This window comes from Bubalus kerabau, chromosome 11 (assembly GCF_029407905.1).
Source record: "Bubalus kerabau isolate K-KA32 ecotype Philippines breed swamp buffalo chromosome 11, PCC_UOA_SB_1v2, whole genome shotgun sequence".
NCBI classification, from domain to species: Eukaryota; Metazoa; Chordata; class Mammalia; order Artiodactyla; family Bovidae; genus Bubalus; species Bubalus kerabau.
In genome coordinates, this window is record NC_073634.1 from 109,449,030 (window position 1) to 109,467,365 (window position 18,336).

The 18,336-nt window shown below is 59.3% G+C and overlaps 1 protein-coding gene across 11 annotated transcripts in view; it reads left to right on the forward strand.

The window, feature by feature from the left end:
- Positions 1-18,336, forward strand: part of EHMT1 (euchromatic histone lysine methyltransferase 1) — a 111,989-nt gene that overhangs the window by 69,500 nt on the left and 24,153 nt on the right. For 7 of the 11 annotated variants that reach the window (XM_055541710.1, XM_055541711.1, XM_055541712.1 and 4 more), the window contains 9 exons: positions 450-527; positions 1,463-1,583; positions 3,894-4,025; positions 6,701-6,846; positions 9,754-9,897; positions 10,538-10,764; positions 11,788-11,961; positions 13,000-13,082; positions 13,929-14,035. In XM_055541710.1, the coding sequence (XP_055397685.1) occupies positions 450-527; positions 1,463-1,583; positions 3,894-4,025; positions 6,701-6,846; positions 9,754-9,897; positions 10,538-10,764; positions 11,788-11,961; positions 13,000-13,082; positions 13,929-14,035 (1,212 nt within the window). Of the gene's footprint in view, positions 1-449; positions 528-1,462; positions 1,584-3,893; positions 4,026-6,700; positions 6,847-8,342; positions 8,799-9,753; positions 9,898-10,537; positions 10,765-11,787; positions 11,962-12,999; positions 13,083-13,928; positions 14,036-18,336 lie in introns of those variants that run through there. The other 4 variants (XM_055541713.1, XM_055541717.1, XM_055541716.1 and 1 more) reach the window with 4 other exon arrangements.

Below are 18,336 nucleotides of genomic sequence, written 5' to 3' on the forward strand. Positions count from 1 at the left end.
AGGGTCACTGTGCAGGTAGGGGCGGTGAGCGCGGGCACCTCTGTTCTGTGACGGGAGGGATTCTGCAGCACACTTCTTGTTAGAAGAAGGTGACTCAGAGAAGTGTGCTGGGTGCTGCTGCTGGGAGGCTGGGCACGCGTGCCCACCTGGAAGGGGTCTGAGTGTTCACTGCAGCCTGGGCCGGCCTGGGCCCTCGGCAGGGGCGGGTCGGTTTTACACTTTGTGTTTGTGCTGTGTGCACTGGTCCTTTCTAATTGCTGTCTGCCACGCACGTTGATCTGTGTACAGTTGATGCCCTCCTCCACGCCAGGGCCGCCCTCCAGGTGGGCCCTTGGTGTGGAGCGGGAACGCGGGCGCCCCCAGCAGCCCCTCAGCACGGGGGTCCGGGTGCCTGCCCCCAGAGGGTCACTGGCTTCTCTTCTCTCTTGGGCCCCCGCGTGGCCGCTTAGGTGGACGGCGAGTCTGAAGAGGAGCAGGAGTCGGCCGGCACCGCGGACGAGGAGGAGGACGGGGACGAGTCCGACCTGGTAACCCCGGCGTGCGCGGGGCGTGCGCTGATCCCCGGGTCCGCGCGCAGAGTGGGCGGGGCCTCGGGGCCGGTGGGCGGGGCTCAGAGCCGAGGGCGGGGTTGGAGGCTCGGCTGGCGGGCGGCGGAGCTCGGTGAGCTCGTGGCCGTGTCCGTCCAGCCAGCGCAGGTCTCTGAGAGGGAGACGGTGGCCACGTGGGGGCTGAGAGGAGGGCGCGAGGGCGGCGCTGTGGCGAGGCGCGTGTCTCCCTGGGGCCTGGCCCTGGTGCAGTGTAGCTCGCGCTCCTCCCTTCTCTGCGCGAAGGCACAGGGCGCTGGGGCCCAGCTCCAGGCCCAGGCTCCAAGGCGGCTCTCGCGCAGGCGCTGAGCCGCCCCGGTATCTGAGGGTCTCGCGAGCGTAGGCCCTTAAGTGTCTTCTCATCCACGGCCAGCGAGGCTGCGAGACCCTCGTGTCAGACTTGGCAGCGTGGTCTATGGGCCGGCTTTCTGTCTGTCTGGCTCAAGGCAGTTAGACCCTGCCTGCATGGAGGTGTGAGATGCGGACACTCAGGAATCGTGGCGTGTCATAAGCAGTGACAGCCTCTTGTTCTCTGGGTTCTGGCTAACTTGGATGTAGACTTGAAGCAGATTGAAGCTTTGCTCCTTTTCCTTTGAGCAAGGTGAATGGGTGCATGTGATTGAAAGTTGACTCGCTTACTGAGCTTCTTTAGTGTCTGGTAGAACTCTCCCATTTATTTTTTTTGTGTGTGCTGAAACTCAAGTAACGGCTTGGAGTGTGTTTAGGGATAAGCATGGGCATCTTTACGAATGTGACCTGGAAGGGACCGTCTGGGAGTGAGTGGGGTCTTGCGGGTGAGTGGTGGCCACACGGAAGGAGCCGGAGCCCCTGCGCCCGGAGCCCACGCTCTGCCTTTCTGCCCTCTCCCCACTCCCCAGAGTTCTGAGTCCAGCGTCAAGAAGAAGTTCCTCAAGAGGAAGGGGAAGCCTGACAGCCCTTGGATCAAGCCAGCGAGGAAGAGGAGGCGGAGAAGCAAAAAGAAGCCCTGCTCTGTGTTAGGTAGGCACGGAGCCGCGCGACGCCTGGGCGGGAGCGCGCCTTGGCACTGGGGTCTGTGCAGGGCTGCGTTCACCTGGAGGACTCCACTGTTAGGACAGCAAACACCGCAGAAGGGACTTAATCGGAGCCGCTTTAGCGAGGGCTGCCAGGCGGTCTCCTGCTCGCGGCCCGCACCCCCACACACCCTGTGCCCTCCCCTCAGTGTCCTGGGGCCAGGCCCTGGGCCACAAAGCACTGCTCAGCCCTTTGGTCAGTCCCCTTGATCCGGGGGTGGTTCTGTCCCAGGCAGACTGGGAGAGGAATGGCCTCAGGCTCAGGGGCCCAGCCCTTGTCTGCAGCTTTGTTGTGGAGGACTGAATGCCGCAGGGGGTGTGCAGTGCTCTGGAGCAGGGCTGGTGAGCCCCCCTGGCGCCTGTGACAGGAGGTCCTGCCATGCCCTGTGCCTGGCCGAGACCCCTCCCTAGTCAGCCCTCACGCTGCTCTGCGGGTCCTCGCCTGGGGCCGGCGCCGTGGGGCCCACTCGCGGAGGGCACCTCTCTTTGGCTTCTCCACGCGTCACTGGGTCACCTGTGTCGTTGCTGGTGGGCAGTGCTGCACAGCTTTAGTTCTCTGATAGAGAAGCAGGTCATGGAGCTGCCCTCGAAGCGCAGAGGGCCGCTGGCGGCCCCGCGCGGCAGGCGTTCAGGGACTGGGTCAGGTGGCGCGTGGGGCTTGTTGGCCCACCAGGCACCATGTTGTCCCTGAAGCTCCTCTCCTTCACTCACGGTTCCTCGTCTCTCTGCCTTGAATCATCAGCCGAGATCACACACTCTGTGTTTTTGTTGTCGGCTGACAAGCCATTGTAGACCCAAGACTAAAAGTCACCGGTCTCTGGGATGAAAGCTTGATCGCCACTATCTTGGGTATAGCATGCAGAATGCCTGCCGGAATATTTATTCAAGCAGGACTTTGATTTGTATTCCCTTTGTAAAGTGTTTAAAATTGTACAGTCTCCTGGGGTTCCTCAGGTGGGTGGTGATTTCTGCAGGCGGTCAGCTCCTTCCTGCCTGAGATTTGGGTGCAGACTGGCCTGGACTCAGGGTCTTTGGATACCAAGCTTCTGTATTATACCTGTTCAATTCCCCTCATTGAAATAACGTCAGTGGCTTGTCTGTGAACTGTGGCATTTGCCCTTTGCCGGGGGTGTTAGCCCTGCTGTGTAAACGCCCTTTTTCACAGGTTTCGTCAGTGAGATGCCCTTACGATGACTGATACCCAGGTGGCCTCCTGGGTTATGTAGATAGGAACCCCTCACCCCGTGATGGCTCCTCCCTTGCATACTTGCCTCTCATTGGCATGTTCAGAGTGCGTTACTCTCTGCGGGTGAGGGGCTCCTTAAACCCCGTTCTCATGGATGGACATTCCCTCCAGCCTTTCCCTGTGGATCCTGGAGCGCACTGCCTGAGCTGGGCAGATTCCCAGTGATGCTGTGTGTCTGAGGCGTCTTTAGCTGCCGCACAACAGCTAGTCTCTCAAACCTGCCATTTGATTTTTCTCTTACTTTAACATGGAATGTATGTACTGTGTTTCTACTCGTGTCCTCAGATCGTTTTATCAGCTTTAATCCAGCTCACGAGGTTGTAGAGAAAGGCGTTTTCATGTGTCTGTGCCTTTGCTCTCCTTGACGCGGCTGCCCCATACCCGGGGAGCCCGAGTGGAAATGGGACCAGGCAGGAGAAGTGTGGGCGGGTGTGTGTGTGTGTGATCCACATGGCTGGTGAGTGTACGTCTCGCATGTGCGCGTGTGTGATTTGTGTGGCTGGCGAGTATCTGTGTGTCTAGCGTGCATGTGTGATCTTTGTTGTTGGAGAGCATCTGTATGACGCGCGTGTGTGTGTGAGATGTTTGTTGCTGGTGAGCGTCTGTATGTCTTGCACACGTCTGTATGACACTTGAGCGCATGTGTGTGATCCGTGTGCCTGGCGAGTGTCTGTCTCTCTCGCATGTGTGTGATCTTTGTTGCTGGCGAGCATCTGTATGACACTGGTGTGTGTGTGATCCATGTGCCTGGCGAGCATCTGTCTGTCTCTCTCGCGCGTGTATGTGATCTTTGTTGCTGGCGAGCATCTGTATGTCTCTTGTGCACATGTGTGTGATCTGTGGCAAGTGTCTACATGTCTCGTGTGCACGTGTGTGCGATCTGTGTACCTGGCGAGCGTCTGTATGGTCTGCACACGCACGTGTGGGCTCTGCGTGGCTGGCGAGGCTCTGTGCCTCAGGGTGGTGATGCGGCCCCAGCCCCCCGTTTGATGAGGGCACCTTTGGTTGCAGGTTCTGAAGCCTCTGCATCGTCTTCGGGCAGTATGGAGCCAACGGCGCCTGGCGACGGCGGGGGGTACATGGAGGTGCCGCTGGACTCCTTGAATCTCCATGTCCAGGGTGCGCTGACCTCTGACACAGAAGGTGAACGCGTGCGTGGTGGGGCCAGTGGGGGGAGGGCACATTGGATGCTGCGTGGGCAGGACATGGTGCCGGTTGCCATGCCCCAGGGGTTGGGTGCAGACACCTGCTGGGGTGGCGGTCCCACAGGCCACACGAGCTCTTGTCGGCTCCCCGTGGGAGGTGCCTCTGCCCGCAGGTGGCAGTGTTCTGCTTAACCTGACTGTTTCATGGCCTTGGACTCCAGCAGTGTTGGCAGAAACGGGTGCCCGCGTCGGGGTTGAGCTGCTGGTGTTCAGATGCTCCGTGGTGCGTGTCCGGGGCTGGGCCCTTCACCGAGGTCCTTGCTCCACGGCGCTGGGGTCCTGGCACTGGGGCCGTGTACTCCCACCATCCGAAAACCTTTATCTGGAAAAGGAGCTAACAGCTATTTGGCCCTTGTGGGAAATCAGTTTGAAATCTGGGGATAATGTAAAACCCCTGTTAACTTTGTCTCATGGACTTTGGTGGCTGAAGGGTATGGCTTCCGGTGGGGTTCAGCCAGACGTTGTGGAAAGGACAGATGGATGGCCTTTGGCTGTGAGCACTAGGGGAGTTTGGGTGCTTGTTCAACTCAGGAAACTACATCTGTAGCTTGGGAAGGAAGTCACAGGCTTCTCCATCAGAGAAACAGCAGGTTTTCTTCTTGCTGCAAATTAGCAGAAACCATCCAGTGACCCCTCACGCCCTCCTTCCCAGTGACGCGACGTGCGTGTTCTCTGCTTCTAGACGTTCTTAGCTTTGTCTCGGGAGTGAGCTGACTTGGACGCCTGTGGGAAGCAGTGCTTATTTTACCAGACTGCGCACGGTCGGTGGTGTGAGGGCCGGGCGGCGGGGGCGCCTGTCTAGGCTGAACCCTGGCTGAGGGGCGGCGGCCTCTGCCTTCGCGTGCTTCTGTTCAGCTCCTCCAAGTAAGGGCCACGCTGGTGGGAGCCCTGCATTAGGAGGAGAGGCAGCTGCCGGGCATGGGGCGAGGTGCTTCTCTGAGGGTGTTTCTCACGGTGCCAGCCCTGCCAGGGCCGCCCAGTCACGCGGTATCTGGAGAGCCGGCTCTTTGCAGGGACAAGTTGGGGTCTCCAGTTGTATGTATTCAGTCCTGGAGTTTCAGACCCTCAAGGGAGGGCAGCGGCCTGGGGATCCTTGGCAGCAAGCCCTGTGACCTGGACCCTCGGGAAGGCGAGGACCGACCTGGTCACGGGGTCCCGGCTCCAGCCCAGAGAGCGTTTGCGTTGGGATGGGCAGTGGCCCTCATCCATGCCCCCGGGTCTGCCGAGCCGGAGTTGGGTGCTGCTCTGACCCTGGTGGCTGGCTGGGGCTGTGGGCAGGTGGCCACAGCCGGGGGGCATGTACAGGGTCCACTGGGACCCGTCCATCTGACGCCCTGTAGCGCCTCTGCCTGGCCCACTGGCCGGCCCTTCCCTCGCCCCGGCCTTGCGGCCCATGTCCTGGGCTCAGAGTCAGTCTGCTGAGCAGCGTCGGGGTCAGCGCAGGTGGGTCACACCCCTCCGTTTGCTCTTGGGAGGCAGCGAGGGCGGGACCCCTGGAGTCTCAGGGTCACCCTCCAGTCTGGTTCTCACATGAGCCAGCTGCTCCTGCCGCCAGGGCACGGCTGGGCCTGGGTCCCGAGTGTCCTGGGCAGCCTGGCTCCCGCGCAGGGAGGGGAGTGGGCCATGGGACTGTGCTGCGAGAAGGAACAGGGACTTGCCTTCCTTTGGAAGCCGTAGCTGGGTTGAGGGCTGTTTCTGGCCACTGGCCTGTGTCCCCACCAGGAGCCAGCCTGACCACGGGCCCCCTTTCCCTGGCGCTGCCCCCTCGCCTGCCTGTAGGCAGGTCGGGGTGATGTTGCTGTGCCCGAAAGGCTTGCCGTGATCCTGGTTTTCTTCTTTGTTTCCCTCCACACGTCCGTCATTCAGCCGGATAAGCAAGCTCTCTGTGCGGTTATAGTGGGTCATCACTGAACAGGCTGCCTCTAAACCCTTCCCGGTGGTGCTGACTTGCTTCAGTCATGTCCCACTGTTGGTGACCCCATAGACAGTAGCCCGCCAAGCTCGTCTGCCCATGGGATTCTCCAGGCAAGAACACTGGAGTGGGTTGCCATGCCCTCCTCCAGGGGAATCTCCTGACCCAGGGACTGAACCCATGTCTCTTATGTCTCCTGCATTGGCAGACGGGTTCTTTACCACTTAGTGCCACCTGGAAAACCCAAAATGTCTCCAGATACTACCAAATGTCTCGAAGGCAAAGGAATCACGCTCCGTCGTGTCAGACTGTTTGTGACCCCATGGACAGTAGCCCGCCAAGCTCCTCTGTCCATGGAGTTGTCCAGGCAAGAACACTGGAGTGGGTGCCATTCTGTTCCCCAAGGGATCTTCCCGACTCAGGGATGGAGCCCAGTCTCCTGCCTCGCAGGCAGGTTCTTCACCACCTGAGCCACCAGGGAAGCCCCCCTTCTCAGTGGCCCAAGCGTTTAATTTGTGGCTGCAGTTCTGAAACGGAGCAGGGAAGACGAGCACTCTCCTCGTGGGGAGCGGGGTCTTGGCCTGGGTTCCCTGTGTGCTGCCGTGAGCGTGTCTGCAGGCGCCCTGTCGCCGGTGACCCAGGTGTAGCGGGGCGTCTGGGCGGGTGGCGTGGCGGCACTGACGCGTCTGCTGTGCCCGCAGGGCTGGCCAACGGCCCTGATGCGGGCGAGACGGATGGCCTCCAGGAGGTGCCCCTCTGCAGCTGCCGGATGGAGACCCCAAAGAGCCGGGAGATCACCACTCTGGCCAACAACCAGTGCATGGCCACAGAGAGCGTGGACCGCCAGGTGAGCCGCCGCGCCTGCGTCGGGGGGCCCTGCCCGGCCGCGCCAGGCTGCCTGGGGACGCGGGCTGTTTGTGTGGCCATGCTGGGGGCTGGGGGCGGATGTGGCCGTGGGTGCTGCTCTGCTGAGGCCACGCTTCCCAGAGGCTTTCCTGCTTGACTGTGCACTTGAACGTGGATGGCAGAGGCTGAGGCCCCGCCCACCTTCTTTAGAGGAGCTTCCCATACAGAGTCTCGCAACTGACTGCTGACCCCGCTGCTCGGGGCCAGCCGCCACCACTCTTGGCTTTGAGCCAGTGGTCACAGCGTGTCTTGTGGAGCAGAAGCGGCAGTGGCTCCTGCTATCACGTGACGCGTCGTGGGCGGTGGGATGTGTGTGTCCCTTGTTCTGGCCAAACGCAGGCAGCTTCCGCCGCCGCCTGCGGCCCTGCGTCCATCTGGCCTGGTGTTCCCGGCCGGTTGGTCCCCTTTATCTTGGGTCACAGGGCTGGAGGCCGGCACTCGTCCGGGCTATGCAGCGGTCCCTGCGTCCAGCTGGGTTTGGCCAGAGTGCCTTCAGGGACGCGTCGGTCCCATTGCTCACAGCTCCTCGAGGCTCCCTGCAGCGCAGTTGTGCCCTCAGAGCTCTGCCGAGCGCTGCCCGGTGAGCAGTTGGGTAGCTTCCCATACTTCCTGCCACGACCGCAGTGTCGCTGGGGCAGGCGGCCCCTCACCCGCAGGGCTGCTGGGCCCTGACGCGGGCCCGCCCTTTGTTTGTAGAGCAAGCAGTGATGTCTCTTCTGCTTTTCCGAGTAATGAGCCCGTGCTTCTGCTGTCCCTCCCCACTGCCATTCCCTGCGGTTCGTCTTAGGAACTCAGGGTCTTTTCCTGGGAAATTGATCCAGAAAACAATGCAGGTCAGATGTTGGGCCTGATGAGTCTGTCTCAGGTGGCAGGCACGCCAGTAACCACACCAGGGGCAGAAAGCAGGATTGGCCCCGGGTAGCCGCCACCTGTCTTCTGTGTTCCGCCGCCCATTCATCCTCTGTGCTTCTCTCTGGAACGGCTGGGCCATTGGACCCTGTGATCGGAGTCCGCGGCTCCCAGATGAACAGGGCGTCCAGCCCACTTGTCTACAGTTCAGACACAGGTGGACCTGGCTCAGTGGCGGGGGTGCACCCCAGCCAAGGCGTGGCCTCTGGGTTCTTCTTCTGACGCCAGGGCTGTGGGGTCTCACTGCCTGTGCTTGGCACCCCTCAGAGTTTCAGTGTGAAGCTGGGCTGCTCACTGTTCACTTAGCAGCTGATGGTTTCATAAGGACCTTGTCATTTCATCTCGTCATGTTACACAGCAGAGCATCCCAGAGGAAGAGCCTTCTCTTCATTTCCTGGTTGTTGAGGCCGTGGGTTTGTTCTCTGTTTTTGGAGGTTGACCAGTTCTGCTTCTAAAATATCATTATGAACTCACGTGTTTCAACAGATTCAGCAGGTTTTAGTCTTTGTGTTATTGGTATTATTGCAGCTTCTCCGCACCCCTGGGCCTGCAGGGCCCTATTCATCTTGGCCTCAGAGCATCATTTCACAGTGATACTGAAATGCCATTATGAAGACCATTTTTGAAATGATTCTTAGAAAGCGAACTGCCTCTATCTGCTGCTTCACAGAGCACACAGGAGCGTTTGCATGTGTGCGCGGTCTGTGTGACTTGGGGAACGAGTGGTTTCCATGGTGGTACAGAGTCACTCACAATCAGGACGCCTGGATGGTCTCGGGGTAGGGGTACGAGACGAGTGGGTGGTGGACTGAGACGTGCACATCGCAGCAGATCTTTTAAGGAACCCCCTTGTGGAGCCGGAGAAGAATGTCCACACTTGTCTGCTCCAAATGCAGAAGCAGATGTACGACCTGGCTGTCTTATTAAACCAGATGTTAAAGAATTTTGTGAACAATATAAAACAATGACACATTGCTCATTAAATAGTTTAAAAATAAATTTTATTTAAAATATGTTCTTTATGTGATAGGTTTAATTGCTATTTTAAATTAAGTTAAATTTAAATTCTCCCTTAAATTCTCACATGGTCAGTATGAGTGGGTGTGCTGCACTTGGGCAAGGCTCTTTGGGCTTCAGCCGTTGTTAAGAGTGAGCAAGAATGCTGAAGGCGGGACTCTGAGGACACTGCCCTCCATCCTCTGCTCTCTTTCTCTCGCCCTGTCCTGCTGTCTCTCAGCTCAGCTTTGTCCAGGTTTCCTTGTGCCCTGACTGGAGGTTGGGTTTGAGGGCTCCTTGTGGCTGGCCCGTGCTGGCCCCAGGTCCCAAGCTGGACCTGCTGGGGTTGGGCAGCGTCTCCCAGGCTGCCCGCTCTTCTGGGGTACAGGGAGGCCCTTCTGGTATCTGGCTCCCACCTGTCCTGGGTCCATGGGGTACTGCCCTGTCACTGCCCGGACCCTGGTGTCTCAAGGCCCACCCCACCCACCTGCATCCTGTGGCCTTTGGTTTTAAGTGTCATCCCTGGTTTTGGTTTTGCGTCTAATTGCTCTGGTTTTTTTGTGGGATTCCAGGGAATTCTTAAGCTGCTGTTACTTTCCCAAAAATATTTCTTCTCTTCGAATGCCCAGGCCACCTCGGCCTCAGCGGCTGACGCCCTCAGAGCCAGTTCCCTCATCTCCTTCCCGTGAACTCTACCGAGGCATCGTCCACGTGCTTGAGGTTGCCTCTCCGCATGCGTCTCTGTCACGTGTGTGACACACACAGTCGTGCAGCCAGCACACTCCTGATTTCCGTGCGGGGGTGGGGGGCATCGACTCGCACTGGACCCATTTCTTCTGGTGGGCTAGTGGATGTGGAGGATCGCACCGCCTGCCCCCTTTGCCTTCCTGACCCCCCTCCCGTGCTGGGTGTGGCGTGCTGACCCGGTCTCTCCCGGCTGCAGCTGGGCAGGTGCACGAACAGCGTGGTGAAGCATGAGCTGATGCGTCCGTCCAGCAAGGCGCCGCTGCTGGTGCTGTGTGAGGACCACCGGGGCCGGATGGTGAAGCACCAGTGCTGCCCCGGTTGCGGCTACTTCTGCACGGCTGTGAGTGCCGCCCTCCTCCAGGGCACCGGGCCCCCGGCTCCTCTCCTGCTGCTCCCGGGTCTGCCCGGCAGGACCGCCTGCCCCCGTGTTGTCACCTGCAGTGCCCCGGGCCGTCTTCCTCGGTGGCTCAGCCACAGATGCTCCCAGGCCCTCTCTTGGGCTCACGGGCTCCACGTGGCCCTTCGTGCTCCCGGCCGAGAGCCTCTCTCCTGGGGCTTCTCCGGATGCCACAGCTCTGTGTCCTCCCAGTCCTCCACATGCCTCTGCTGAAAGATGACCCCGGGTCCCACTTTCTACCCCAGAGCCCAGCCTGCGGCTGGGTGGGTTCTGCTCAGGGCTGTTGCCGGCTCTCAGGGCTGTGAGTCTGCTTCCCGGGTGCGTCCTCCGTGGGTCTCCTGTGGACCTGGTCTTACACATGGCTCACCCGCTGAGCGGCGTGGCGCAGAGCGAGGCGCAGGGGTGGGGATGCCCTCCGCTTCAAGCAGGGCGCGAGTGGATGCGCCTCGGGAGGGCGCAGGGCCACAGGCCCTCTGTCCTCCCCACGCCGGCTTCCTGCCCCACATGTGCCTGCACCTCGGGTTCACTTGCTTTTCTGCATTTTAGTCCCAGTTAGAATGACTTGTTGCCTTCCCATCTTTAGGGTAATTTTATGGAATGTCAGCCTGAGAGCAGCATTTCTCATCGTTTCCACAAAGCCTGTGCCTCTCGAGTCAATAATGCCAGCTACTGTCCCCACTGTGGGGAGGAGACCTCCAAGGCCAAAGAGGTGACCATTGCAAAGGCAGACACGACGTCCACGGTGACCCTGGCCCCTGGGCAGGAGAAGAGCTGTGCAGCAGAGGGCAGGGCCGACACCACCACGGGCAGGTACGTGCCCCCAGCCGCCAGGGGCCTCCTGCTGGCGCACGCACCGTGAGCTCTGAGCCACGAGGCTGGGAGGCACGGCGACTGGTGTTTGCTCGCTGCACTGTGCACGCATCTCCTCTGCACACTCATCCACCTGTGTGTGGACCTGTGTCACACCGTCCTCCGTGATGTGTGTCCGCGTTCTGTGTTGAAGCACAGTGCTCTCTGAGCCTGCGGTGCCTGCGTGCCTGTCCCTGCCTGCGTGTACCTGCGTGTACGTGTACGATGTGGAACGTCAGCATCAGCTGCTGTGTGGTCTGCTGTTACTGTGTTATGTTTTGGATGCCCCAGCTGAACACGCAAGAAACAGTCTACAAGAGAAGGATTTGTATTGCAAACATATAGTTTTCTTCCTAAAAGAATTAGGTGGAAATAGCTGAAGAACTCATAGAGCTAATTGGAGTCAGTCGGCCAGATGATCAGTTAAGAAAAGGTGTCAGAAGCCTTGTCCTCACCAGCCTGTCCAGCTGGAAGCCAGGGTGAAGGAGAGCCTTCAAAACAGCAGCAAACTCATGACCTACCCTAACCCGTGACTGAAAATCTGCTGAAGGTTAAGAGGCCCAAATTGTAAACATTCGGAACTTAGTATTGGGATGGTGTTGATGCCATCATATTTTTGTGAATTAATTATGTTAATCTATAAGTTTAACGCTCTTTGAGTCAAAATTCCAAGGTGTTCCTTGTATTGGTCAGGCAGTAGACTTGAGATTCAACCTGGAGTTGATTCTCTAAAGCAAATTTGAACATTTGTCCAGAAGTCCAGGAAAGGCTGCCCTCACTTCTGAGTGTTCCCTGGGGATTTGGTCTGCGTCTGGGCACTTCCCTCCGGGCCCAGAAGAGACAGTGAGCCCGAGGTCATTTTCTGTCTCGGAGGAGCTGCGGGGCTGAGGGGATCCTGTTTTGTGTATTCATTGGTTTCCATAAGAGGGGGGAGTTTGCATGTTTCTAAAACTCAGAATTCCACTTATTTCCTCCTCCCCGAAGCGCTGCTGGCCCCCTGCTCTCAGAGGAGGACAAGCCACAGAGCCTGGCCCCCCAGGTGCCGGAGGGCTTCGACCCCACAGGGCCGGCTGGGCTGGGGAAGCCGGCGCCAGGTCTCTCCCAGGGGCCTGGGAAGGAGACCCTGGAGAGCGCACTCATCGCCCTGGATTCCGAGAAGTAAGCCCTTCTTGCAGCCTCCATCCCCCCCGTCCTCCTGCACAAGGCCCCCACTGCATTGCTGGGTGTCCCCGTCCGCCAGCGTCTGTGCGCACCGAGGCCACACGTGCCCTCCATGTGCACCCCCGGGGCGCGGGTGCTCCCAAGAGTCGCTGAAGCCGCTCTGAGGGCTGTTGACACACCTCCTTGTTAGTCTGGAAACCATGGAAACCAGTCGCAGCTTGTCGTGGCACACCCCCTGATGGCATGGTGAGGGTAGTCCCGGAAGCCGGTGAGGCTTCCCAGACGCTGCCGGCCAGAGCTCTGACCTCAGGACCGGAGGGCCGCCACTGCTCTGATGCTGCTCGTCTGTGAGGGCCGGTCTGGAGCAGGCGCCCTCTTGGTCTTGCCTGCACCACCTGGGAGTCTGCAGGAGGGCCTGGCGCCCCCGACCCATGACCGCACGGGTGACTGCGCAGGTGACCCTGGGCACAGGGCCTTGTGGTCAGGGCTGTAGCCAGGCTGTGTGGCCCCTCCCTGGAGCATCAGGGTCCTGTCTTATTCTTGGGTAGTTGTGTTGTGGGACATGGTCCCAAGTCCCCACGGCTCTCTTTTGGCCTCCAGCATGGTCTCTGCTCCTGGTCTCACAGTGATTATTGGGTGCCCTGTCCCTTCATTAGGCCCAGACTCTACTTGAGCAGGGTGGGTGTAGCTGGGTGGGATACCCTGCCCCACCACCTCAGGGGTCCCTCAACCTCATGCTGCAGAGCAGGAGCTTGCTCTATGCTGCGTGTGGAATGCCAAGGCCTCAGGGACTGTTTCCATGTGTAGGTGAAGGAGATGGTCATGCGGTTTTAGTGTTTTTATTGTGAGATGCCTGGTGGATGTGGCATCCTTCACCTTGAAGGCTGGGCATAAGGGCCTCACCCAGACCTCCCCAGCCTGCAGGTGGTGTGTGTGGGTGTGGGTGTGTACATGCATGCGTGCGTGTGTGTGTGTTCGCGTGAACGTGTGTGGTAGGGGAGCTGTGCTTACCGCTGACCCGTGTTCTCTCCACAGACCCAAGAAGCTCCGCTTCCACCCGAAGCAGCTGTACTTCTCGGCGCGGCAAGGGGAGCTGCAGAAGGTGCTGCTCATGTTGGGTAGGTGGGCGAGCACGCCTCTGTCGTCGCAGGGCCCGCCGTGTCCCGCCCTGTCCCACTGCTCTGGTCGGTGCATACAGGCCGCTCCTGGGGTTCAGCCTGTTTGCCACGTTCATGCTCAGTCAGTCAAGGCGGTGGGTGTACTTGCTTGGAATTAGCAGGAATGAGGTGTGTGATTGTTAAGAAGTGCTGTGGAGTCAGTGGGGGCATGGTCAGCGAGCAGGGCTCGTGCTGTGTGGACCCGCCTGCGTCTTCTGTGCAGAGAGCAGCCCGGGACACCCGTGCGTCAGCGGCCTCCTGCCGCTGTGGTTCTGACCCGTCGGTGCTGAGGAGCAGGCAGCGCTTTGCTTCAGAGCTCACAGCTTAGGCTTGACTTTTGGGCTGGAGAAGGTGGACGCAGAATCTTTTTACTTGATAGGAAGTTAAGAAACAAGTGTAGCAGTTTGTCCTGGGGTAAAAAAGGTTTTATGTTGACCAAGGTGGCAATTTTTATCATTTTTCTATTAGGCCTTGTGTAGTACTGAGGTCGCCTCACTGTTCTGGGGTTAACTCGTGGTCCGTGTCCATGCCAGGCTGGGAGCTGCGCTCAGTAATTGCCTCCCTTTAGGGCCTGGCCTGGGGGTCCTGCTCCCATGGAGCGTCCATCCTGGGGCCCCTCCGGCCTCATGTTGGGGCAGAGGCCGGCTGGGGGACACGGGAGACCCAGGGGCCCAGAGTTAGGAGTGGTGCTGGGGCCTTTGATCGCAGCCTGTCTGCCATCCCCCGGGACCTCCCCACCCTGGACCAGCCCGCCTGGGTGCTGGGGTTGTGCCTGATGAGTGATTGGCACCTCTTGTTTGTTTGCAGTTGACGGGATCGACCCCAACTTCAAGATGGAGCATCAGAACAAGCGCTCGCCCCTGCACGCCGCGGCGGAGGCTGGCCACGTGGACATCTGCCACATGCTGATCCAGGTCGGCCGTGGGCTGTGGGCGGCAGCGAGGGCCCGGGGCCTAGCTGCTGCTGTCCTGAGGGTTGTGTGCCTCTCGGTGTTTCCCGATTGGTTCTTGTTCACTTTGGGTTTTCATGTTGCCGACTTCCCAGGCTGGGGGTCCAGCCGAGGCATGCACACGTGCCTCTCTGCCCACCTCCTGCAGTGAGAGCTTATGTCCTGTGGTCCCGTGAATATTCCATGGTTGTATGAGGGGCACCCCCCACCCAGCAGGCACACTGGCCTCTGTGTTATCTGAAAGTGCGTCGCCCACTCGCAGCACTGTCTCTCTGGGAGGTCCCCCCAACCCAGGCCTCTGTGGGACCTCTGTTTTCTGGAGGCCACCTTTCAGCTGGTTCTTCATCTCTGGATCCTTCAGGAAATCTCCTTTCGCTCGTGGGTCTAGACTTGCTGCTCAGCCCCCAGCTCAGTCTGGGGGGTTTTCTGTCTGGGCTCTGGGGCCCTCCCTGAGCGCCCACCCTGTGTTTCTCTGGTGCACCTTCTCTCCAGCTCTGCGTCCTTCGAGTCCACTTTCTTAGGCGCTGCTCCACATGACCCTCAGCTCCTTTTGGGGGCTCACAGGTGCTGCCTCATTTGAATCCCTGGGTCCTCTCTTGCTCCCCTAGAGCTCCTTCTCAGTGGCCTCTGCGTCTCCCTGCAGTGTTGGACACTCTGTTCCAGTCTTTCTCATTTCAGGCTTTACCCAAATGCCTGGTGCTGGCTTGTTTGTGTGAAAAGGAAAGGGCTGCAATGCCAGAGGTGGGCTCTTGGTCGGGCCTGTGGCCTGGCAGTTTTTGTGCTGGGGGCCCCAGGAGGGCTCTGGGTCTGGGAGCACAGTGTGCCTCCGCCGGGGCCTCAGGGCCCCTGTCGCCGCCCGCTGGCCTCCAGTGTGTGGTCTCAGCGGCTCCGTCCTGTCCGCGTCTCCTCACCGGTGCTGCACACACAGGATAGGGTTGTGTGTCTGTGGAGCCTGCTTTTGCATTGATGTTTACAGTAGGTTTACGTGTTGGTTTAGATTTCTGACGCCTGAGACCTGCTTGTCAGATCCCTCTCAGCTTTGGCTTGGGCACAACAGAGGCTCGTTTGGACGAACCTGTTTAAATAGCATGCAGCCGGCTTCTCCTGCTGCCTCTTCTGACTTCCTTCTTCCTTTAGAGGAGGTGGCTCTGCACTCCTTTGAAAAGACCTATTTTCTCCAACCTTTTTGAAAGAAAGAAAAGAAAGTGAATTTGCTCAGTTGTGTCCGACTCTTTGTGACCCTGGGGACTGTAGCCCAACCAGGCTCCTCTGTCCATGGGGATTTTCCAAGCAAGAGTACTGGAGTGGGTTGCCATTTGCTTCTCCAGGGGATCTTCCCGACCCAGGGATCAAACCCGGGTCTCCCACACTGCAGGCAGATGCTTTACCGTTTGAGCCACCAGGGAAATTCCACCTTTTTAAAAAAATTTATCTTTTTTTTTTTTGGCAGTACTGACTCAATGGATGTGAGTCTGAGTAAGCTCCGGGAGTTGGTGATGGACAGGGAGGCCTGGCATGCTGCAGTCCACGGGGTCGCAAAGAGTCGGACACGACTGAGCGAGACTGCACTGAGCTGAGCTGGGTTTTCACTGCTGCTCTGGCTTTTCTTTAGTCGCGGTGCTCGGGCGTCTCTGCGGCGGCCTCTCTTACTGTGGAGCGTGAGCTCTGAGTATTCGGGCCTCGGTAGTTGGGTGTGTGGGCTCTGCCGTTGCAGCTCCCGGGCTCTCGAGCTCAGGCTCAGCAGTTGCCTCATCCGGGCTTAGTGGCTCCGTGGCGTGCGGAATCTTCACAGATCAGGGGTGAACCCGTGTCTCCTGCCCTGGCAGATGCATTCTCTACCACTCGGCTACCGGGGAAGACCCACTGTTTCCTTAACATTAGAGTATGTGCGCCTTACACGTTTGCAGTTGTTCAGTTGCTAAGTCATGTTTTAGTCTTCGTGACCCCATGGTCTGTAACCCACCAGGCCTTTCTGTCCATGAGGTTTCCCAGACACGAATACTGGAGTGGGTTGCCATTTTTTCTCCAGGGCATCTTTCTGACCCAGGGTGTAAAGAGTCCTGCATTGGCAGATGGATTCTTTACCGCTGAGCCACTAGGAAAGCCTGTGTGATTAATAAAGAAGAGTCTAAAATGTAAGCATCTTGGTTCATTTTAATGGCTCTGGAGGGAACCGACCTGGGCTCCTTCTTCCCTGAAGCACCATGTCCCCTCCTCGAGCAGCTCTGAGGTTGGCGTCATCATGACCACGTGTGTGTCTCTACGGGCTCACTGCCCTGCAGGCATCCTCGGCCACACGGCTGAGCTCTGTCCACCTCTGAACTCCACATGGTGTGACTTGTTTGCTTTCTTTCGTTCAAAGAGCAACAACCTAAGGGGTCGTTCAGACCCAGGGGGCCCAGCATGGCCTGGGGGCCACTCGTGACCCACTGTCTATTCCTGCTTCTGCCCACGGGCCACGATCGAGGAAGCCGTCCTGGGAGGGAGCACAGGCGTTGCGTTCCGTTTCGCAGCCTCTCTGGAGTCGTAAACTGTAGCAGAATAAAATGTGACGTGTTGGTTTAGAAAAAACACTTCACGCGTTGGCGATCTTTACGACTCTGCACTGTCTGTCCGAGCCTGGGGGTGTGATGGCTGGGCACCTCTCAGGTGAGGTTCTCAAGTGCGCAGTTGAGTGGTGTCCGGGGCTGCGCACTCCCGAGGCGGGCCGCCCCTCCCCAGAGCCCCGGTGTGCGCAGTGGGCGGGCTCACTCTGCTTTGCCCTGGATCCCATGGTGCTGCTTATTGGAGGCCCCGCTCTCCTGGGTGCCTGCTTCCTGTGCCCTCCTCCCTGCTGGCCCTGGCCCTGTGCCCTCTCCTGGCCCCAGGGAGCCAGGAAGCGCCCTTACTCACCGTGTGGTCAGGGTGGGGGGCGCCTGTGAAGAGCGTTGTTGGTCATTCCTGGCCTGACTCGTTTCCATGCCGAGGTCTCCGTGGAAGCAGCCCCAACTAGGCAGCTGAAGCACTGTGGCCATTGAACTAAACGAGACCCAAGCAGGGCCGCCCGTGCGCTGCCGTGGACTGGGCCAGTCCCAGCCTCGGGCCGCGCCCGCTTGTCCCCACGCCGGCCCCTGCTCTGGCCTCTCCTGCTGGTCGTCCGTCTCTCCTGCATGTCTGTCTGTCCTGGTTCTGTCCCCGTCCGTCCCTCTAGGAGGTTTGATCAGGTCCTCCAGCCTGCTCTGCTCTGATCTGGTGCTGGCTGTGGGCGATTAGAAAGGTGCCTGTCCTCGCAGCCTTAGGGCCCAGAGAAGGGAAGAGCAGCGGCCGTTGCCCTGACACGTGCTGCCCTGTTCTCTGGGGGCTCACCCTCCATCCCCCTCCTCCCAAGTCTCAGATGGCTTGGCGTCATCTCCTGGGCGCCCCACCTCTCCCTGGGATGGTCATTCACCTTCGGGCTGGCTTCCCTGCTGTGGTCCAGGGCTGCCCACACATCCTTGTGCGGGGCTTCTGTTCCGCTGGTTGGGTGGGTCACTGACTGGCTCGGGTTTCAGACAAGCGCATGGAGCACCAGTCCTCGTGGTCCCGGGGTTTTGGTGTTGGGCAGGGGAGATGTTCCTCTGACCCTGACCCTCTGCAGCGCGGCCCCTGCCTCCACTCTTGGCCATCAGCCTGTGCAGCCCTCTCAGACCTGGGCCCTCTCTTTGGGGCTGCCCACCCCCTGAGGGCTCAGGGTGGATGGGGGTCTGGGGGAGTCTTGCCAGGTGCGTGCCCCCAGTCACAGGCACTGCCTGGCCTTCTGCCAGCAGAGGCTCATCCTGCCTGTGCACCCGGCAGAGTGGCTGGCCCCATGCCGGCATTCTGGGCCCCTTGCTGCCTCCGCCCTGCCTGCCCCTCACCTGTGTGCTCCTCCAGGTTGCTGTAGGGTCCCGGCTCCGCCTCGCCCTCAGGTGGGCTCGGACCGGTGTCCCGCACGTTTCCCACGCGTTTAGCACCCACTGCCCCGGCTCTGCCTGGAGGCCAGCGGCTCTCCTTCCAGCCCCTGCTGCTCAGCCCCTGGCTTCCGTGGGCCCTTCTCTGTCTGCTTTTTAAGTTTCTCACTAAACTGTTACTCTTATGTTTTAATTGCTAATAATAAAAACAATCTTGCAGGTGTTAGCTCTTTGTGCGTTAGTCTACGTTCGTTTCTCCCCCACACAGAAAAGGTTCAGCTGCCAAATAGTCTACTTTGCTTTGAGTGGACAACTCACCTCTGGCGTCTGCAGTTTGAGGCAAAATTTACCCAAGGCC